Here is a 21,331-nt window from a genome sequence, read left to right as displayed (position 1 = left end):
GACCCCGTCGCCGAGGAGCGAAAAGGCCCCAGAACCCGGGACGGTGGCTGGAAACGCAGCGCTTCCCCCAACCCCACGGTTCTCTGGGTGCGCAAACCCCGTATTCTGGGAGCTCTTCGTCCCCTTTTCGCACCGTCCCCGTCTCTTCCATCGCACCCAAATTCACACCCATTTATATATTTATGCTTGTGGCAAATCAAAACAATCTGTTTCCAGGTTCAAAGTACCAGAAGGTGACAGTTTTACTGAGAGCGGGGTAATTGTCCCCAGGAGCAGCGGCTCCGCTCGGGGGCGCCCGACCCTCGGCCCCGTTACCGCGGCGAGAACGGGGTCGGGATTAGCGGCTCAAAGGGCCCCGCGCCGCCACCCCTATTTATAGCAGGCGATACGCGATTAAATCCCGCCTTTCACTTCTAATTAAGCGGCTCCCGCGTCTCGGGACGCTCCTCGCCCAGGGATCGCTCCTCCTTACGGCAATTGTTGACTTCGCATTCATCATATTGCGCTTCCGTTTAGCACTGATGAATAAAGCCGATTGACAAGCAAAGGTCCTTTGGAAGCCGCGTCTACATGTCGGTTATGGGGAGTTAATTGGCCACCGTAAGGGGTTTATTTTTGAGACGTCGAGTGAGTTTTAAGGCAGGAAAAGCTCTTTTATCACCCGCCACCACAGCCTTTAGAATCTTCTCTGCAAATGATTCTGGAGCGTGAGTCCAGACTTGGCGTCTGTGATCCCAGCAGGTTCTCAGGGACACGGTTTGGTGGCAGCACTGGGGCAGCGCTTGGACTGGCCATCGCTGTCCCCATCGCTGTCCCCATCGCTGTCCCCATCGCTGTCTCCATCGCCGTCCCCATCGCCGTCCCCAGCACTGTCCCCATCACCGTCCCCATCGCCGTCCCCATCACCGTCCCCATCGCTGTCCCCATCGCCGTCCCCATCGCCGTCCCCATCGCCGTCCCCAGCACTGTCCCCATCGCCGCCCCCATCGCTGTCCCCATCGCCGTCCCCAGCACGCGGTTCGGGACACGAGGGCAGCACCACGGTTACTGACGACCATTCCCAAAGCGGTTTCTCCCACCCGTGGAAACACTTTAAACTAGAACTGCAGAAAAGAGGCAAAATTGGCCTTTATCGCTGCTTCCCAGAAGCGGCCAAGGCGAGGAGCTCAGAGGAGGACAACACGGAGCCGGCGCTGGGGACAAAACAGCCCGGGGGCCGGGACTCCACGGCACAGCCTGTTCTTTCTTCACGGGACGTTTCTCTGCCCCCCACGACAAACAATCCTTTTGTGCGCGATGTAAACAGCGCCGGCCGCTGCGGGAACAAAGGCCGCGATTCAGCGCCGGGTCAGCTGAACCCCGCGCATGACGGGCCCGGCGCCCCGGCCCCGTCCCCCACTGCCCCAGCCCCGGCCCCGCCGCCCCGGCCCCGGCCCCGTCCCCGCCGCCCCAGACCCGTCCCGGCCGCCCCAGCCCCGGCCCCGGCACCGCGAGCGAACCCAGGTGTGCGGGAGGACAAACCCCCGGCCGGTTCTGCGGGACCCACCAGCCCGTCCCGGCACCACGGGCGCCCGCGCCCACCCAGCGCACCCCCCGGAGCAGGAACACCCAGCTGAGGTTCCACAGGAAGGTGTCCAGGGGTTGGAATGTCTGCAGAGAAGGAGACTCCACACCCTCCCTGGGCAGCCTGGGCCAGGCTCTGCCACCCTCACCCCAACAAGCTGCTTCTCATCTCCCAGTGGAACCTCCTGTGCTGCAGTTTGCACCCATTGCCCCTTGTCCTGTCCCTGGTTGTCACCGATGGCTCCATCTCCTGACACTCACTCTTTATATATTCATAAACAGGCCCCACTCGGGACGTTCAGACCCTCGCGGGTTCGCGCCCTTTGTGCCGCCACGGCCCGGCCGCGCGGGGGCGCTCTCCTCCTCCCCCCCCCTCCCCCCCTCCCATCACGCATGCGCCGTTCTGCCGCCGGGGAGCGGGGCGGGGCCGCCCCTGCGCTGCCATTGGCTGAGCCCGGCGGGGCGGGGCGGGGCGGCCGCGTGCGCCCGCCAAAGCGTTCCGGGCGGGAACGGGGGCGGCGCAACGTTCCGGGCGGCGGCGGCGGCTCCGCGGTTCCCCCGCACCCCGTCCGTCCGTCCGTCCGTCCCGCCGCTCCGGGAGCCCCGGCCGGGCCGCAGCGCCATGGAGCCGCGCACAGGTACGGCACCGCCCGCCCGCGCCGCCGGCGCCAGCGGGAAAGTTTTCCGGCGGGACCGGGGCCTGGGGCGGAGGCGGCGGCGGCCTCGGGTCCCGCGGGGTCGCGGCGCTGCCGGGTCCGGGTTCGGGGCCCGGGGGTCCCGCTGCCGCCCCAGCCCGCGGGCCGGGGGTTCCCGTTGGGCGGCGGCTCCGCCGGCCCCAGCCCGGCCCGGCCCTTCTGCCGCCCAACCGGAGCCGCGGCGGCTTCGCGTGGCGCCGAGTCCGGCTTAACAATTCAGGCTCGACCGAATCCGCGGGGAGGGGAGGGGAGGGGAGGGGGCGGCTCTGAGCGGCCGAGCCGAGCGGCAGCTGAGCCGGGCTCAGGAACGGGCGCGGACGGGCGGGGCTGTGGAGTGTTCAGACGCTCTCGCCTGTGCCGCTTTGGGGCCAAATAACCGGGATCCGGTCACTTTCCCCCCCAGAAGACTCCGGCTACTCCCCCGCAAAAGCTCCGTCGTGCCGAGGGTTTCGCCGTTTCTTTGGGGCCCGTTTCACGCCGGGACCCCGGGGCTCGGGCCGCGCTTGTGACCCGAGCTCGAAAACACCCTCGGAGTTCAGCCCGCGTTGTTCGGGAGGAAAAGGGTTTCTCGGCGCCGAGGTGACAGGTTCCCGCGTGGGTCCCGGCGCTTCCCCGTGGGCGCGGAGGCAGCGGTGACTCACGGCTCCAGCATCCGCCGCCGGCTCCGCGGTAACGGGACCCGCAGCCAGCGCGCTCGCCCTGCGGACGGGCCGAGACCCCGCGGTGCCGCCCGCGCCGCGCCGACTGCTCGCGGGGGCACTTCGCCTTGGAGTCGCACACCCAATAAAGACGTTACTGTCGGAAAAGCCAAACTCGCCGGAATTCTGCATCGCTGCCAACGTCCCGTTTCTTGTGGCCGCCCCCGCGCGCGGTTCCAGCCCGGAGACCAGCCGCTCCCGGTCGCGCTCCGCGTTGTCGCTCCCGTTCCGCACGTCCCGCGTGGAGAGCGCGGCCGCTCCGCACGCCGCTCGGAGCCCGGCGCACCGCGGATGCTTTTCTGGGCGCTTCTTTTCTTCGCGGTGTTTAAAATGCCAATAAAAGCCCTGGCGGCCCCGCCAGCGCGTGTGCGGGTCGCGCCTCCGCACCCGGCGTCGCCAGGAGAACCGAGTCGTTTTGGGGAGAAATGGGCTGTTTCGCTGCTTGAGCTTCTCCGTTCGATGCGTCTGGAAGGGGAACGTGGGGACGCTGGTGACCGGAGGCGTGAAACGTGCAAATCCACACCGGCGACAGGGATTTTAAACCGGGTTTTAACCCGAGTCGTGCAGCAGATGCTCGTGGCGACCAGGACTGGGGGCTTCCTAGAGCTTTAATTCTTTGGTTTAGGGTTTTTTGTCTGAAACGGAATTTCTTTGCGCTGAGGGAGCCGTGTTTGTGTGAGACACGTGCCCCGCAGCGCCTGGGACGGGACGGAACCCAATTCAGATCGTTATATACTTAATATAATTATGGGGAGTCACAACCTGCTGCTTTTTTTCCCATAACCCCCGCCAGGTTTGTGCTGCTGTTTTGCCCGCAGGATCGTTTCGAAGCAGCGATTGGGGGTTTGTGATTGATCCAGAAAAGCACGAATCTCTCCCCAAAACGGAGCCGGTGAATAGGAGTGATGCCGACACCGGTGCGGCTCCGGATTTAATGAACCCGCCGCGACTTTTCCAGCTTTTGGGCGATTTTGGGTGGTTTTGCGGCTCCGTTCCCGCGCACTCACGGCGATCCGGGGGTGGGATTGCAGTTTGATTAGTTTATATTCTGTTCTTTATTCTTTGCGCCCCGTCCCGGCGCCTGCTGGCGGCTTAGCGCCTGCCGTAGCAGTATTAGGTCAGGGCAGTTCAGCGCGGCGGCTTTGTGCTGATTAGCCTCGTTAATTAGCGCGGGGCCGGCACCGGCATCTTGCGCGTTAGACGTGAAATCTGCCAATGATCCATTTTCAGGAGCGTTTTTGCCTCAGGAGCTCGATAAGTGTGGGTTCTGCTGCCCACGGGTGCAGCTTCGCAAAGCCAAGGTGACCACGCAACGTCCTGCTGGGAAAACTCCATATAGTATAGTGTATATATATATAGTATTATATAGAACATTTATAATAATGTAATACATATCATACGTAATAATATTGCTCTTTTGCGGGTGAATATTCAAGATATTCCCTGTCTCTTTGCCGCTGCCCACGAGCAAATGCGCCCGCTCTTATTTCCGTGATTTCCCCCAATATGATTGATCCGCCTCCTTCCTCCACAAAACCCGAATCCTCCCCGTCCCACCGGTGGGGCTCAGCTCAGCCCTTCGGGCGTCCGGGCGCTGGGGGCCTCGCTGCTGGGACCCCTGGCCGGTGTGTCCGTCTGTCCCCGTGTCCCGGTGGCCTCGCTGCTGGGACCCCTGGCTGGTGTGTCCGTCTGTCCCCGTGTCCCGGTGGCCTCACTGCTGTGACCCCTGGCCGGGTGCGTCCGTCTGTCCCTGCGGCCGCTCTGGGCTCCGCTCGGCGCTTCCCGGAATGCGGACAGTCGGCATTTTTGGAGCACACACACCTTTCCGAACCCTAAAACTTCACGTTCAGACTCACCTGCACGGGCGGTTTCTGCAGCAAAATTGCTGTTTTCTTAATTTCTCACCCCAGTTATCGATGAGCTAAACAACAACCCCAAAGCACAGTGGATTTCAAGGGGTACGTTGATTTTCTCCCGCGGGAGCACGGGCTCACCTGCTGGTTGACATTCCCCGGCCGTCCCGGTGCTCAGTTGTTTTATATCTGCGTTTTTAACCGTTTCCCCGTGTTCCGTCCCCAGGCTGACGCCGGGAGGACCCCGAGCATGGACATCGTGCTGTCCGACTTCGTGCGCTCCACGGGGGCCGAGCCGGGCCTGGCCAGGGACCTGCTGGAAGGTACCGGAACCGCGGGACGGGTCACGCGACCGCGGGGGCGACGCTAAACCAGCCCTGGAGGGTCCCCCGCGGCTCCTCCGCCCTGGATTTCAAGGGGGTTTAATGAACCCGGAGCACAAACATGCAGGATTATTCCCATTGAGTTCCCATTTCTGGCAGCGCTGCCTTGGAAAAGGAGCAAAGGCTGCCTGTGCTTTGAGAGCGATATGGGGTCATTCTATAGGCAAAACCGGGCTTTTAGTGGGATGTATCATCCGGCTCGTGGAGGCGGTTTGATTACGCCGGTAGAAAGTTTGATTACGGCAATAGACATTTTGATTATGCAGAAATAGAAATAGAAATTGCTGCTTGGTCGATAGAAATTGCTGTTTCATCGATGTTCCTAGCAGAGCATCCCCACAAAGCCCCGTTCACGGAGCGGAGGCCGCTGCTCCACAGCCTCGGCTGCTGTAAGGGGACCTTATCATCCCTTTTTCTTCTGTAATTCAGGCCGTTTTTGTTGCTGCTCCTCCAGGATCTGCTTGGGATGCTCTTGAATTCAACCAAAATTGATGCTAAAATCCATATCTTTGGGCAGTTTCCTCCACCTGGCCGATTTGCGGCTTTTCCCTTTTTGGAAATCCTGCGTTTTTGCTGCGTTCACAGCTTCACCCTTTAATTTTTACTATTTTTTTATAAATTTTAGTTAATTTTTACCGCGGCGAGTCCGTGCGGTTTGTGCTTTCGGTTCGTCGTCCCGAGTCGGGATCTCAAACACCCTCTTTGGTGATAAACGTGTAGACGGTGGGGAGGCCGACGCGGGTTCTTCCTTCACGCTCTCCGTCTCTTCTCCCGTCCAGGCAAGAACTGGGACCTGAGCGCGGCGCTGAGCGACTTCGAGCAGCTGCGGCAGGGCCCGGGGGGGCGGCCCGCGCGCCCCGGGGAGCCGCGCGGCTGCCGGGCGCCGGAGCAGGAGGCGCCGGGCGCGGGGCGGGCGCCGCTGCAGCGCCAGGATGACGCCGTGCAGGGTGCGTGCCCATCCCCGCAGCCAAACCGCCAGAACGGGAGCGTCCATTGAGCCGTTCTGCCGCCTGAAACATTGACGCGCCGCAGCCATCCAGCTGCTCGCAACCCAAAAGAAACGCTGGAGGCGGCGGTTCAATAACGGCCCCTGCGAAGTGCGCTGGCGCTGTAAAATCAGCCAAGTAACGGACTCTTAAAAACATGTTTTAAAGTTTTAAAAGTAGCGTTTTTTAATCAGCACTGGGGTGTCCCTCTGTAGCTCAGCCAGCAACCAGTTGGTCATACATGTGTTATATTGACAGAAACATTGCGTATTCATGACAACTCTTGACACCCGTTAACATGTTCCACACCTATTCTAACTCAAGCTGTCTTTGAAGCAATGCTGAGCGACATTCGCGTGTTTCTCAGTTACCTATTTTAAAAGAATATGTTGTAAATCCGTGGCAATTTTAAGGATAGGGAAGGATTGCCAAGTGCAAAGACCCTGTGGTTACAGGGTCTGCTTAAACTGGGATCCTATGGTTACAGGGTTGGTTGATCTTTAGAGGTTGCTGCCTCCTAAACCAGGAGTTCGATAGTTCTATGAAATACAGGCTAATAATTAGAAATACGTGTATCCCTTCTGCACTTACTCAGGTTTCTTTTGTCGTCTCGGTTGTTCCTCAGAAAAGCGCCTGTCGCGCGGCATCTCCCACGCCAGCTCCGCCATCGTGTCGCTGGCCCGCTCGCACGTCTCCAGCAACGGCGGCAGCGAGCACCTGCTGGAGACGCCCGTCTGCACCTTCCAGCTGCCCGACCTCACCGTCTACAGCGAGGAGTTCCGCAGCTTCATCGAGCGGGACCTCATCGAGCAGTCCATGCTGGTGGCGCTCGAGCAGGCTGGTGAGTTTCCGGTGGCGCGTTTGGCGGCGGCGCCGGCGGGAATGGCGCCGCGGAGGAGCCGGGGTGCGGTGAGGACACGGGTCTGCTGGAATCATGGAATCGTTTCGTTTGGAAAAGCCCTTCAAGATCATGGAGCTCAACCATAAACCACCCTGGCACTAAACATGTCCCTGAGAACCTCATCTCTGTGTATTTCAGCCCCTCCAGGATCGCGACTCCAGCGCTGCCCTGGGCAGCCTGTTCCAACGCCCACAGCCCTTTGGGGAATAAATTGTTCTTAATTTCCAATCTGAACCTCCTTCTCCAGCCCCTTCCCCAGCTCTGTTCCCTTCTCTGAACTCGCTCCAGCTCCTCAAGCTCTTTCTTGTCATGAGGTGATCCCACCACCCCTCTGGCCGCCATGTTGAGCCCTGAGGTGATTCTGGCGCCATTTTGAGCCCTGAGGTGATTTTGCTGCCCTGGTGCTGCCATTTTGAGCCCTGAGGTGATCTTGGCCCCCCTGGGGCCACCATTTTGTGTTTTGGGGTGATTTTGGTGCCCCAGCGCCGCTGTTTTTTGTGCTGAGGTGATCCCGCCGCCCCCGGGGCCGCCATGTTGAGCCCTGAGGTGATTCTGGCGCCATTTTGAGCCCGAGCTGGTGGCCCAAACCGCCCCCAGGACCCGCGGTTTGTTCTCCCGGGTGCCCAGCTGGACGACACGATCTTCGAGGTCCCTTCCAACCCAAACCCTTCTGTGGTTCTGTGAAGCTGTGGCTGTTGTTGTCGCTCGTGCTGCTGCGGGTGACACGCCAAAAGTTAAGTTGCATTATCTCACCCCCTGAGCTTCTTGTGTCCCGTCAGGGAAGGGGAAGAGGCGATTCCCGCGTAACACAACCAGTAGCTCATCGCCAGTGACAAATATTAGAAGTGATTACAAACACTTCAGGTCGATGATGCGGTTTCTGAGCTGGTTCCCTGCGGGAAAGCTCGTTGGCTGGCTTTGTTTGCCTGGGGAGGAACCACCTCACGAGAGCAGGTGGATTGTTTTCCAACGCGCTGTTTTCCTCCTCAATAGTTGCTAAGTGATCTGTAAATAAGACTTAGCGGGAGAGAAAACAATACATGTTCCTGGGACAGCTTATGGTTGGGGACAGAGGGACAGCAGGCAGGGTGTCACCCCTCCTTTGCTTCTGTCATGGATGCGCATACCTAGAAAACCATTTATTCAGGAATAACGTATATTCTTAACATCAAATTTTCGCTCTCTCATGCTCAAGTGTCCCCGTAATAAGTAGGTTCTGGAGCTGAGCGCTTGTCTGATGGTTTGGAATGAGCACTCGATCCGAGCGATCGCGTTACCGCGGCGCTGCCGTCGGGCCGCGGCGAAGCCGCCGCGTCTCGCGCAGATGAAACGCCCCGATGCGCACCTGGGGTGTCGAATTGCTGCGTTTCAGCCCAGATTCGGGCCGAGGGGGCGATAAAACACCCCGATCCGCACCTGGGGTATTGAATTGCTGCGTTTCAGCCCAGGTTCGGGCCGAGGGGGCGATAAAGCGCCCCGATCCGCACCTGGGGTATGGAATTGCTGCGTTTCAGCACAGGTTCGGGCCGAGGGGCCGGCGCGGCCGTGCCGTCTCATCCGCGTGCTGGGGGCGCTGCCCGGCACACGGGACAGCGTTAGCGTTAAGCGATTGAGCTTTCTAAACATCCCTTTTGAAGACTTAAGTCTTCAAAAGCGTCCATTGGAGTCCCACCCTTCCCAAAGCGTGAGGAAGCAGCTACCGATGTGTCACCGCCCTCGAACAAGCGCTTGCTGCTGCCAGGAACAAAACCGTTCTCTGCAGGTGTTGCTTTTCGCCAGAGATGGGCTCCAGATTAGATAAGGAGGCTCCAGGTGAATGATCTCATTCTGGAGACGCGGAACGAGCTCTCTTCGGCGGGGATGCCGCTCTGCCCGGGGTCTGCGGAGGCGGGTGCTGGATCTGTCGTGTTGTCCCTTCGTCACGCAGCGAGGGCGGCCGCCTGGTGACAGCGCCGGTAGCCTTAGGGGAGCCTTCGCTTCCATGAGCCAGCCCTGCTCTGCGGGCCAGGGCTCCGTCTGCTCCCTCCAGCTGCCCCGGCCCGTGGACACGGCTCCTGTTGGAAGGAAACGACGGGATTTTTACCAAACATCCGCCTTTGGGTGCAGGTTCCCGATCTCCACTGGTTTCTCTAGCAAAACCAGCTGTGCGGCAAAACTGGGACCGGTAAGAGCTGTGGTGCCGGTGGACGTCACTGACCTGGTCCCTGGACCAAGAGAAGATCCCTCCTGCTCTTAAATCCCGTTATCTTCCTCCTCGAGCTCGCTCCTGACAACCACGCGCAGAGAACCACGTCGTTCTGAGCACTTCTGAGGGCCCTGGGCCTTTGGGAGCACCGGGAGGAGGCCTGGGGACCGCGGTGGCTTCGGGACGGCCCCTCTTGCGTAACCGGGAAGCCGCGCGGGTGACTCGGCGCCGCAAATAGAAACAGAAATGCCTGCCCGAGGTGTGTCTCCTCCGAATCGTGCCCCGAACGTCACAAACCCTCCCCAGCGCCGACCGGAGACGCAAACACCTCCCGCCCGTCGGAAAGAGCAGCGAATTCTGCAGGAATGACATGGAAATGGGTTAAAAACCCCCTCCAGAAGCGCTGTGTGTTTGTCAGGAGCTGTTTTGCTGCTGGGTTTGCTCTGCTGGCCCCGGGCCACCTGGCTCGTGCTGCGGCCGGGCCGTGCCAGGAGCTGCCTTGGTGACAACAGGCGGCGTTGCCAGCGGGCCCATTGTCCCCGCTGCCACGGGACGCTGTTCAGCTCCCGCGGGCTCCTCTCCCCGCCGGGAACTCGCCCGCCTGGCGCTGCCCTTAGCGCCGCGTTTTGGGCTTTTCCTGTGTTCATCTGTGCTGAAAAACACAAGTTCTCCCACGTTTAGCCCCTTTCCAGCTGCTGTTGCTGAGGCTGCGTGAGCAATTTCAAGAAACCCCGTGTCTGAGCGCCAGGGTCCGTCCTCAGGAGCGAGTTCATTACAAATCCTGGGAAAAGGCCGATTCTTTTCTGCAAGAGCGATTTAAACTGTGATTTTTGGAAGCCCCAGAAGCGTCTACTGGCCGGAAAACAGGCGGAGAACAGGCGGCGGCCGAGGGAGAGGCAGCGCCTGGCGCGCGAGGAGCGGCGGAGCGGCCGGGAGCTCAAAGTCCCGATCCTGCCCGCGTGGTCCCTCAATGGGCGCTGGGCCTCCCGCTCCGCTGGGCGTGGGCGTTATTTCTTCCTCACTTCTATTTTTAGCCGCTCTCCACTTGAGTTACCACAAGTGCCTTGTATTACCAAAAAGCTGCTATTTTTAAATAGCGCTGAGCGCCGTCAGTTTGCATTTTCAGTGCTGGGGTCGGCGAAAGGTCCTGAGGGTTGTACCTAAACCAGGAAGGAAAGGACTGCGGGAGGTGCTGGAAATAGGAGCGGTGTGCTTGTAAGAGGAAAGGAGAACAGCAGCTGTTGGCTGGAAAAGACCCTGGGCACCGTTTGTGCCGCTGGGCACCGTTTGTGCCGCTGGGCACCGTTTGTGCCGCTGGGCACCGTTTGTGACCCTGGGCACCGTTTGTGACCCTGGGCACCGTTTGTGCCGCTGGGCACCGTTTGTGCCGGGCACTGCAGGGGCTGTTTTCAGCCTCAGGGCTTTGGGGGTTTTTAAATAAGTAGATGGGGGCAGAAATGGATGAGAGGAGAGTTCTGGGCTGGCTCCTAATGAATTCAAAATGTGTGTGACCTTAATTTCAGGCTGGCCGCTTCCTTGCATCCCCATCTCCCTTTTGGTTTTACTTTATTATCGTCTTGTTATCACCCCCCTTCCAGCCGCGGGGTGTCTGTACCCGCTCATCTCTTCGGGTGTCCCCCTGCAAATTAAGCCGCTTTCCACGCTCCACAGCGTTTCTGGAGCCGCATCCTCAGGCTCCGTGTTCACTGCAATTGTTCCCCCAGGTCGTCTGAACTGGTGGGCGAACGTGGATCCCAGTTGCCAGAGGCTTCTCCCGCTGGCCACCACGGGCGATGGGAACTGCCTGCTCCACGCCGCCTCGCTGGGTAAGCGCCTCAGTCACCGAGAGCCACCTCCTGCGCCCGGCCTGGGCACCGCGCCCCGCGCGCGGCCGCCTCCCGGGGTTTGGGTGCGGAACCGACCCTTTCCCACCCATTCCGCACCGTTTCCCACCCGTTTGCGATGCTGCGGCTCCACGGGAGAGGAACGGGTTGAAGGAAGGGCTGCCAACAGCTCACATCCTTCAAAAATACCTTTTCCCGTCTATTTGGCAACTTTCCCTGTATTTCTGGAGGCAACGCGAAACAGCGAGCCGGCCCTTCCCTCCTCTGGCACGGCCAAGTTTCAAGACGCAGGTTTGAATCCATCGTAGTAAGTTTTCAGAGGTTTCCAGGCTCTAAAACCGGATGGTTTGTGCGTTTCCGTCACGGTTCGCGTTGCGGACGTGGCGAAGCCGCCGGCTCGTTTAGCCCCGGCTCGTTTTCCCATCAGATGCCGGTGGGATTTTGGCCAACAAATGTTTTGCTGCGTCTGTGAGATGCGTTAGAGGCGGCAGCACCTCCGCTGAGCTGCCCAAAAACTCCCCACGGGTGGAAAACGCGGGTTTTAAACCCCACATCTTGGTGTTTAAATTGAGAAATGGTCCTTTTCCTGCCTGTTCCCGCGTCCCCTGGTTCTGGAGGGGCCGGGTGGCCGGGGCGCCGCCGGCTGCTCCTCACCCTCCGCTGCTCTTTCTCTGCGCTGCAGGTATGTGGGGGTTCCACGACCGAGACCTCATGCTGCGCAAGGCCCTGCACACGCTGATGGACAAGGGCGCCGAGCGGGAGGCCCTGAAGCGCCGCTGGCGCTGGCAGCAGACGCAGCAGAACAAGGAGGTAGGAGCCGCCCCAGCGCCGGGGAGCGTCTCTAGAGCCCCGCGCCGGGAGACGCGGCTGGCGGGAGAACGTGCTGGGTTTGGGCAGCTCCCTGCCTGGCCGTGGGACGTGTCCTTCCATCTGAATCCCTGGCAAAATGCTCTTTATTGGGAGGTAGGAAAATTCTTCTTTTCGAACTGTTTTGTGTCCATGTTGATGGAAAACAAACGTCACCTTGGTGCGTTAAGATCCAGCGGGATGCGACGGCCAAACTGGACCTTCTCTTTAAAGAGAAAAGCGACGCTGGGGCTTCAGCGATAAAGATCAATGGCAGGCGGGGAGCAAAGTCCAAAATCTCAGCACGTTCAGGGCTTTTCGAAGCTGCGGCCCCGCGAGCCGTGGTGCCGTTTGGAGGGGCAGTTTCTGGGTTTTGCGAACAGGGTCAACTCGTGTTTTGCCGTTCACTCTCCGCTTCCCCTCTGTTTGCGGAGGGGCACAGAGGTTTTCCCATCCCGACAGTTTGCAAAAAAAATGGGCGTTTCCCTGTTTGAAGCAGAGTAGTTAATGAATAATCGGGGGTTTTGTTGCTCTTAAAAGCCTGGTTTATGCGTCTCTTTAAACCGCCGGCTGCGGAATTGGCCGTCAGTGAAGTACCTGAGCTGCAGGTCTTAAAAAGGATATAAAATGCTGCGGGCAGAGGAACCGCTGGCGGTGCTGGGCGCCAGCGGCGGGATTTTGGCGGCAGGCGCGGGGCGCGGGCGCCGCTGCGGGTGCTGCGGGAGCGCAGGGCGTGCAGCTCGGCCTCGGGAGCAGCTGAAAGACGCAGCCCAGGGGACGGGTGTTGCGGGAGTTTCACAACCGCTCCGGGTTGCGATATTCTCCGGTGCTTTTGCTTCACGGGCTTTAGATCAGCGAGGAGTAACCAGGAGCAGAGACGTTAATTAATCCCCTCCTGCCGTCGGTCGCTTCGGAAGGCTTTTCTTTTCCTCTTTTTGAGGATTTTGGGTGCTGTTTGGATGGAGCAGGAGGAGGGTGAGGCCGCTGCCCTTCCCCTCGCCCCCCCAGCTTGGCACCGGAATCCAGCAGGCTCCACTGGGCTGGTTTTGCACAATCCTATGGCTTTTTTAAGATATTTCTTCCCTTCCTTCAATAAATGCAGCTCCTGCCGCTTTTTCAGCTCCGGGTTTGGGCTGATCCGGTGTGTTTTCACAGTCCGGGTTTGGGCTGATGTGCTGTGTTTTGCAGTCTGGGCTGGTTTACACGGAGGACGAGTGGCAGAAGGAGTGGAACGAGCTGATCAAGCTGGCGTCCAGCGAGCCCCGCGTGCACTGCGGCCCCAGCGGCGGCGCCTGCGCCGGGTACGTGCAGGGGGTACCAGGGATAACGGTGACTCTGGACACAAACCACAGCCAGTATCCTCCCTCGGCGCACAGCTCCAACACGAGGGTCCTAAGCCAAAGTTGGGGTTTCTGCAGCACTTGCTCTGTGTTTTGCGGACGCTTTATCGCCGCAGACATCCCAACTAAACGCTATTTTTGAGGCTCTTTAGATAAAACGCTCCCAGAAGTGCCAGTTTCCCGGTTACAAACCTTGTCTTAGGACATTTTATTTCTTGGATCTTCACCTTCAAATCCTAAATCAGATCCAAGATCAAACCGGTAACATGACCCACCCCTCCACAGCTGTCTCTAAATACTTTTTCCCATGTTAAAATCAACAATTAAATACGCCAGGGGTGTAAATGTGTGTCTGTCTTGGCGCAGCGTGGAGAGCTCGGAAGAGCCGGTGTACGAGAGCCTGGAGGAGTTCCACGTCTTCGTCCTCGCCCACGTGCTCAAGAGACCCATCGTGGTGGTGGCCGACACGATGCTGCGCGACTCGGGGGGAGAAGGTGACAATCTGCTTTCATGCAGCTTTTTTGCTCAGTTAAGCCGGGTCGCTAATTGGAGAGCTGAGCGTGGGGGCCGGGACGCAGCTCAGTGTCGCGCTCTGAACTTTTTGCTGTTTCTAAGAGTGTCCGTGCATTTTGTTGTTGTTTTTTCACCCCTCTGCCCCCGCGGTGTGTGCAGAGCTGGGAGATCCTGCTCCTGTGTCGTGTTTTCCGCTCGCAGGCTTCATTTCCCGTCAGAAACCATTCATCAGTTACTGTCGTTCTGCGTGCGAACGTGGGGTTGTCTTGCGGGGGAGTAAAGAGGAGGTTTTTTTATAGAAAAAGCAGGTTCATTTTGCAGCCGCGTTCCTCCTGCTGTCAAATACGTGTCTATTTTGGGTTGTGGGTTGGTTTGTTTAGTGTCTCTCGAGCTGACAGATAATTGCAGGTGAAACCTCAAATGAAGCAAACGGCTCGTTCTGGAGCAGTTTCAGTATGAACAGCTCTTGAGTCTTTAACCTGTTAACAAACCCTAACGCACCGCCCTGCTTTCGTTCCAGCTTTCGCCCCCATTCCCTTCGGGGGGATTTATCTGCCCCTGGAGGTCCCGGCCAGCAAATGCCACCGCTCGCCCCTGGTGCTGGCGTACGACCAGGCGCACTTCTCTGCGCTCGTGTCCATGGAGCAGAAGGAACCCGCCAAGGACCAAGGCAGGTGCTACAGGAGGGTTTAAACCCCTAGAATATCGAGAGCAGCCCCGCGGGGGGGGACTCGGGGTTCCCCTTGTTCCCCAGCGTTTGCGATTAGACGGGGTGGCCGCTCGCCCTCCAACGTGCCGCTTTTGGGTGCTAAAAGCGTGTTTTGTGTCCCGCGCAGCCGTGATCCCGCTGACGGACTCGGAGCACAAGCTGCTGCCCGTGCACTTCGCCGTGGACCCGGGCAGGGACTGGCACTGGGGCAGGGACGACGGCGACAACGTCAGGCTGGCCAGGTGGGTGCCACCCCAGGAACGCACTCGGGCACCAGCGCCTTGTGCTCTCGTTTCGTTCTCTCCCGACTCCCCCATTTCCAGGCGTTTTGGGATGATCGGGACGTTTCATGAGGTTCGTTCCCACAAGGTTAGAAAGGCGTTTGCTCCGAATCCTGAGGCTCCAGACTGGGTGTAGCTCAGAAACAAGGAGCGACGGCGCATCGCTCGCCATGTTCACCACACATGGGGGTTTTTCCCATTCCTCGCTCAAATATCATCAGTATCTCTGAGTGTGGGTCCCGGTGCTGGGGACGGTGCGGGCAGACACCTTATCTTTGGTTGGGAGCAGCGAGTTTCTTCTTACTGAGTACTAAAGCCTTAAAATTCCAGGCGGGTCCCACCACCATGTGTCACTGTGAGGGGCTGCAGCCGGCAGAAACGGCTCCGGCCCTGGGTTTTAGGAGAAATCATGGTTTTTTCCTCTATTTTGACAAGTGGAAATGTTTGAGAAAACATCCGTATCTTCTCTGCAGTTGTTTCTGTGGAGGGGAGAATCGTTTGGGAGCTCATCCCATTTTTGTTAGTACAAGGAAGATTATTTGTCGAGTTCATTTTCATTCATAGCCAGCTCGTTTTTTTTGGCATTCAGGAACCTTCTTCACTCATTGGGGTTTGAATTACAAGGCTTGGACAGCTACGCAAACGTCCCCTTTGTATCGCTGCCGTCCCCATGCGGTTTTACCTGTCATGTTGAAATGTGCTTTGATATAAAGATAATTTAAATACAGAGGAGAGAATCTCAGTTACTCGAGTTAGAGCCGAACTGCTCTGTTCCCAATTGCAGCGTGACGCTGTCGCTGGAAGCGAAGCTGCACTTGCTGCACAGCTACATGAATGTGAAGTGGATCACGTTGCCTTGTGACACGCAGGTAAAGAGACCACGAGTGTTCCTTTTTCCTTTAATTATTTAAACCTCCCTTAATTATTTAATCCTCGCCTGGCTGCATCTCCCCCTTATACCGTTATTTGCTCCCTCACTGGTTTTGTCCTTTTTCTTCTCACAAGAATCGCTCTAAGCTCTAAGCGAATTCCTGCGGAAGGAACACAAGTTATTAGTAAAATGACACAACTGGTCGTTTTTGGTTCAAATATTTCAAAGCCAACTCCATTTTCAAAGAGGAGTTTTTAATGTGTTGATTTTACATTTTAGAATCCCAATCTTCAAACAAACCAACCCAAAAAGTCTTTCCCTGACTGTTTTAGTATCTTAGCAAAGACTGAAGCAGCAGAATGGCGCGAACTGGCAGCAAGTTGAAGGTTTGGGAATCTGTTTTACGGTTGGACTTGATGATCTTAAAGATCTTTTCCAACCTTAACGATTCTATGATTTCTTAGTTTTTCCCTTGAAATCTCAGCAAGTTAGGACAATTACGGCCTGAGGCGTTTCCAGCCCCGAGGCCGCGTCCCGCAGTGCGGTCAGCGCTGCCCCGTCCCTTCTCCGAGCAAATCTGTGTCACCTTCAGCCCGAAACCCTGATCTGAGCGCCTCCCCGCGCTGACGTTTGTGTTCTCTCACCCCGCAGGCGCCGCTGGCGCAGCCGGAGTCTCCCACGGCCTCGGCGGGCGACGACGCTCGCTCGGCCGCGGAGTCGGGCGACTCGGACAAGGAGTCGGTGTGCAGCAGCTCGGCCAGCAACGGCGGCCGGGCCGGCAGGGACCGCGACAAGCCCAAGAAGGACCGGGACAAGGACAAGGACAAGAAACGCGCGGACTCGGTCGCTAACAAGCTGGGCAGCTTCGGCAAGACTTTGGGAAGCAAATTGAAAAAGAACATGGGCGGGTTGATGCACGGCAAGACTCTGAAGGGCGGCGTGAGCAATGGGCAGGGAGACACCTTGGAGAAGAAGAAAAAGGGCTCCTTGAAGTCGAGGAAGGGCAGCAAAGAGGAGTCGTCCCAAGGAGACTTGGCGGCTCCCGCGGAGAAGACCTGTGCGGGGAAGGCGGCCCCCGAAAAGCCCTCGGACCCCCACAAATACAGCAACGACGTGCGGCTGAGCCTGAGCATCCTGCGCGCCGCCATGCAGGGCGAGCGCAAGTTCATCTTCGCCGGCCACCTCAAAACCAGCCACCGGCACCAGTACCAGGAGGAGATGATCCAGCGGTACCTGCTGGACGCCGAGGAGCGCTTCCTGGCCGAGCAGAAGCAAAAGGAAGCCGAGAAAAAGGCTGCGGGCGGCGCCGCCCCGGCCAAAAAGCCGGAGCCGGACGCCCACCGGGGCGAGGAGCTGCTGCTGGCCCCCGCGTACCCCCAGCCCCCCGCCGCCTACACCATCCACACGCCCGACTTGGCTCTGAGCGCTAAAATCGCAGCTTTTCCCTCGGGGTACTCGGGTGTGTTCACCTTCCCCAGACCCTCCGCGCTCGCCGAGGGGCCGCGCCCCCCCGCGTACCCCGACGGCCGGCGCCAGGTGGCGGGCGGCTCGTGCGCCAACCTCCCTCCGTACGCCACCTTACCCCGAAACTGCGCCCAGACGCGGGCGAATCCCCCCCAGCCCAGCCCTTCCCACCCGGGGACGTTCTCCCCCACGGACACGGCCGCTCGTCCCCCCGGCGCGGCGGAAAGCGACGGCTCCGCCTGCCTCCCCCCGCACAGCAACGGCCTGCGGGACCCCCCCGAGCAGCGGGCGGCGGAGCGGGGCCCGGCCCGGCTCCTGCCCAGCGTGCAGCAGACCAAGTGCAAGCAGCCGAACTGCGGGTTCTACGGGCACCCGGAAACGGGCAATTTCTGCTCCTGCTGTTACAGAGAGGAGCTGAAACGCAAGGAGCGCGAGGCCCTGGTGCACAGGTTCTGAGCGCCCCCCTCTTGGACCCATGGAGAATGGGGAATGCAATAATATATAAATATACATGTTATTTTTTGTAACGCCCCCTCCGCGCTCCTCTCCCCGGAAGGAGCGAGCGGGTGTTTGGCCGGAGAAGAAGCCAAAGGGGATTTTGCTGGCGGGCCGGAGGACGAGAGGGGGCGAGCGGGGGCGCTCAGCGTGGAAACGGGGGAGAAACCCTGCAAACGATCCACTAAACCAGACCAAAGCGTTCGGAGCAGGGAGCAGCACCCGGTCCTTCCAGCGCCCCGAACGGAGCGCAACGCCCCGGCCCCTCACTCTGGACACCACACTCCTCGGGTGGAGAGGATTTGGGCTTTTTAAACACGGTTTTTATTTTCTGTTTCTTTTGCCGGTGCCGAGCGCGGCCCGGCTGGACCTGGAGGCGACGGAGGGTTTTGGTGGGCGGCTCTGCCCTTCCCGGCTCCGCTTTTGTTCTTCAAGCACTCGTTTCAGTTCTTCCTTGGGGTGGGGACGCTGCTCGGCTGCTTTTCAGGCGTGTTGTTTCTTTTCCTGCAGACGTACTGTGCAAAAAAACCCCCCGAGAACGTTCTGTTTGAACCCGACTTAGTAAGAACCGAGACTAAAAAACGCAAGGTCAGTGTGTCCAGCCAGCAATAACCGTCGAGAGAGGGAAACGTTGCGTCTGGGAGGTAAAACCCCCCCGCGATAACTCTTTTCTACTTGAGCTACTCCTGTACTACCTCGAATTAACTCGGCTCCATTTTGCTGAGCCACGTTTAACTGACCTTTAGGCTGAGGAATATCCAAAAGCTTTTGTTTTTTTGATAATAGGGCTAAAAAGAGCGAAAGCGCCGAGGCAAACCCTGGAAAAGCGCAGCGGCTGCGGGGCGGCGCGGCCCCTCCCGCCGGTGCAGCGCAGGTTTGACCTCGGCACTGCGATGTTTGCACACATCTTGGCTTTTTAATCTTCTTTTTCCCCCTATTTTCCGTACCCGCAGCTCCCGAGCGGCTCCGACCCCGCGCAGCGCGGCGGCCCCGGCGCCTCCCCCCGCAGCCAGAGCTTCGCGGCGCTCCCTCGGCTTTCGTTTCCTTTGAGTTTAACTGTCCAGAAGGCACCAACTATGCAACGAGCGCCCCGGCGGAGAGGGCGCCAGGCCGGGCAGAGGAGGCGACAAGTGCCCTTAGCGCCGCAGAGCCGCCCGGAGCCTCGTCCCCAGCGCGCGCCAAGGCTCGGCTCCAGCGCCTTCTGCCCCAAACCCCAGTTCCGGGTACCTTGGAGAGGCGGCGGCTGCGCAGGGCCCTTGAGCCCCATTCCCATCAGCGGCGGCTTCTCCGCGGGTTCTAAACCCCCCGCAATGGTTTGAGTTTCAGTTCTCCTTGGTTGGAATTAAACGGCCGAGCTTAGCTAAGCCTGGCCTAAGGCTTTCCCTTCCAGCCGGGGCTTTGCTTTCAGGTCACAAACGCCAGACGGTGAGTCTTCCCCTCCACTGGTGATCATTCATTCCCGTTTATTTCAGCCTGGGGGTGGTTCCCCGGCAGCTTCACCCCAAATATTCCCTTGAAACGTTTAAAAAAAATCCAAAAACTGTTGAAATGTGGGGGCTGCTCGGTTCATTTTACCCATTTCTGCGGTTTGTTGTGCCCGGAATCGCTTCATTGCGCTTTGGGGAGGATCCTTTGCTTTAAAGTTTAAAAACGTGACAGCATTGTGCAGAATACCGGCTTAAAGGGGAAGAATGGGGAATAGTGGTGGCAGGTTCCCCATTGGTGTCAAAATGATCCCAAATCTCAAATAATCCCAAATTTCAGATCCCAAATTCCACATAAGCTCAAATTCCACATAATCTCACATTCCGAATCATCTCAGGTCTCAAACTCCCCGTCAGCTCCAGCTCCCGCTCCCGAGGGGATTTTCTGGGGGGAACAATGAGCTTTTGCTCTTATGGGTGAATCGGGAGCCCCGCTGGGGTCACCAAACTGGTTCATAAAACATCCCAAAGCAAAAACAAACAATTGAACTTCAGGCAGAGGCCGAAAGCTCCTCCGCGTACTTTGTCTCCAAACGCTGAATTTTGCTGGTTTTTCAGGTCAGTTTTGGTTCCTTTATGGTGAAACTGGTTTTTTGAAGCGACTCTCAAACCCAGTTGTATTTACTGGGCCGCTCTCCCCGCCGGCTCCCGAACACTAAATGGGGCGGAAATTCCACCTTTTCCGCGCCTGCTTTTCCCAAATCCATTTTTTTTGAGGAAAAGCACCGAATCCCCCGGCGGGATTTTGAGGCGGCGATGGAGCCGAGCTCAGACCCAAGTGCACTTAGTGGTGTTGGGCGCCCCCCCGGGCCCCCCCCGCGCTGAGGGGTTTGAGGGCAAACCCATGAATTGAGCATTTTAATTTGTGAATATTGACCCTTGGCTGGCGGAGCCTGGTGGGCACAGCCCCGCGATGCTTCATTCCGGTGCCCAGATCGACTCCAGCGCTGCTCCTCTGCAGAACACCCATCATTTTAGTGTTGGTTTCATCCTCACGGGCGTCAGGCCGGCGCTGGGGGCCCGGCGGGCGCACCCCGTCCTGTCCTCACCCACAATAAACCAAAACCCCACTAACTCACCCCAAAACGGCACCCACGACTCTTCTTTCCGCCTCACCCCCCAATTCCAGCCCCGAATTCTCTTTGCCCCGAATTACTGGACGTTTCCTGTTTCGGGGCTTTTGTGCAGCGCGTTGTTCCCTTTCTCGGCATTTGGGGAAGATTTCTTTCCATTTAAATACCAAATTCAGACTTGAATTTAAAAAGTAAACCCCTCCATCCCCATTTTTGTCAAATTCACTCTGTTTGGAGGCCCCTTTTCCCAGATGGAGGCGGTTCTGTCCCAGGGAAGGTCTGCGCAGCACTAAGGGGAAATCCAGCCGCTCGCTGGCGCCGGGTATTTTGGACGCTGAAGCTAAAACGGGTTTAAAAGGAGGAAAATTGGCCACGTCCGTTCTGGAATTGGGGTTGGGGCGGATCTGACCCCGTCTCGGGGGTCTCCCTGCGCTGGGGTTTGTCCCCCGTCCCCTGGGGGTTTGGTGCTCCCGTTTCGGGGTTTGCTGCTCCCCGTTCCGGGGTTTGGTGCTCCCGTTTTGGGGTTTGGTGCTCCCCGTTCCGGGGTTTGGTGCTCCCGTTCCGGGGTTTGGTGCTCCCGTTTCGGGGTTTGGTGCTCCCCGTTCCGGGGTTTGGTGCTCCCCATTTCGGGGTTTGCTGCTCCCCATTTCGGGGTGTGGTGCTCCCCATTTCGGGGTTTGGTGCTCCCATTTCGGGGTTTGCTGCTCCCCGTTTTGGGTTTGCTGCTCCCCGTTCCGGGTGTCCCGGGCTGACCCGCGCGGGCGCAGCCGCTGCCCCGGCCTTGGCCGGCGGCCCCGCAGGAAATGCCGCCGGTTTCACCGCGTCCGGAGCCAAAACCCGACCTGAAAACCCCGAGCTGCCGCGCCGGGGGGTTTTCCTGCAGGAGGAAATGGGGGCACAAGCTGCAGCCGCCAGCACCCCCAGATCTGCAGGGGATGCACCTCCCATGGGTCTGAAGCTCAGGGGTGTGTCTGAGTGCTGCTGGCTGCCCCTAAGCCTGGCCTAGGCTGGGTTTATCCCCCCAGCACTGCCTGGGCTCCCTGGCAACCGGGGTTTGGGGTCCCCAGGGGGCTCAGGTGACCCCAGGGCCACCAGGGCTGGGGGTCGGGGTCCCCGTGTCCCTTTGTCACCCCGGGGGGGTTTGGGG

The 21,331-nt window shown here is 58.9% G+C and overlaps 2 protein-coding genes across 3 annotated transcripts; one reads left to right on the top strand and one right to left on the bottom strand.

Annotated features, from left to right (window-relative positions):
* Window positions 1-1,110: 1,110 nt before the first annotated feature.
* On the bottom strand, window positions 1,111-4,144 carry LOC309450385 (uncharacterized protein; the record flags this gene model as incomplete). Its single annotated transcript, XM_082073220.1, has 3 exons — window positions 1,111-1,315; window positions 2,900-3,421; window positions 4,139-4,144. 3 exons carry the CDS (start codon window positions 4,142-4,144, stop codon window positions 1,130-1,132), a joined length of 714 nt encoding a protein of 237 aa, XP_081929346.1. The 3' UTR covers window positions 1,111-1,129.
* OTUD7B (OTU deubiquitinase 7B) lies at window positions 2,072-21,325 on the top strand. 2 transcript variants are annotated; one of them, XR_014186075.1, is made up of 13 exons: window positions 2,072-2,201; window positions 5,036-5,132; window positions 5,972-6,139; window positions 6,804-7,019; window positions 10,989-11,090; window positions 11,791-11,918; window positions 13,143-13,255; window positions 13,661-13,788; window positions 14,328-14,477; window positions 14,644-14,758; window positions 15,582-15,666; window positions 16,320-18,271; window positions 18,581-21,325. XR_014186075.1 is itself a non-coding variant. In XM_082073333.1 (12 exons), the coding sequence occupies exons 2-12, from the start codon at window positions 5,060-5,062 to the stop codon at window positions 17,586-17,588; spliced, it is 2,547 nt and encodes an 848-aa protein (XP_081929459.1). In that variant the 5' UTR covers window positions 2,130-2,201; window positions 5,036-5,059; the 3' UTR covers window positions 17,589-21,325. The 2 variants fall into 2 exon arrangements, 1 of the variants encoding a protein (XP_081929459.1); XM_082073333.1 differs by having other exon boundaries at window positions 2,130-2,201; window positions 16,320-21,325.
* Window positions 21,326-21,331: the final 6 nt, after the last annotated feature.

Source organism: Streptopelia decaocto (assembly GCF_964273445.1).
Source record: "Streptopelia decaocto genome assembly, chromosome: 26".
Lineage (NCBI taxonomy): Eukaryota > Metazoa > Chordata > Aves > Columbiformes > Columbidae > Streptopelia > Streptopelia decaocto.
Note: the sequence above shows the minus strand (reverse complement) of the source record. Positions and strands in the feature narration are given on the sequence as shown.

Excerpts from the sequence above, each read along its gene's own strand:
- OTUD7B (XM_082073333.1), top strand. The coding sequence starts at position 5,060 with ATGGACATCGTGCTGTCCGACTTCGTGCGCTCCACGGGGGCCGAGCCG. Across the intron at positions 13,256-13,660 it reads AGCGGCGGCGCCTGCGCCGG|CGTGGAGAGCTCGGAAGAGC; the intron begins GTACGTGCAGGG and ends GTCTTGGCGCAG. Across the intron at positions 14,759-15,581 it reads GACAACGTCAGGCTGGCCAG|CGTGACGCTGTCGCTGGAAG; the intron begins GTGGGTGCCACC and ends TCCCAATTGCAG.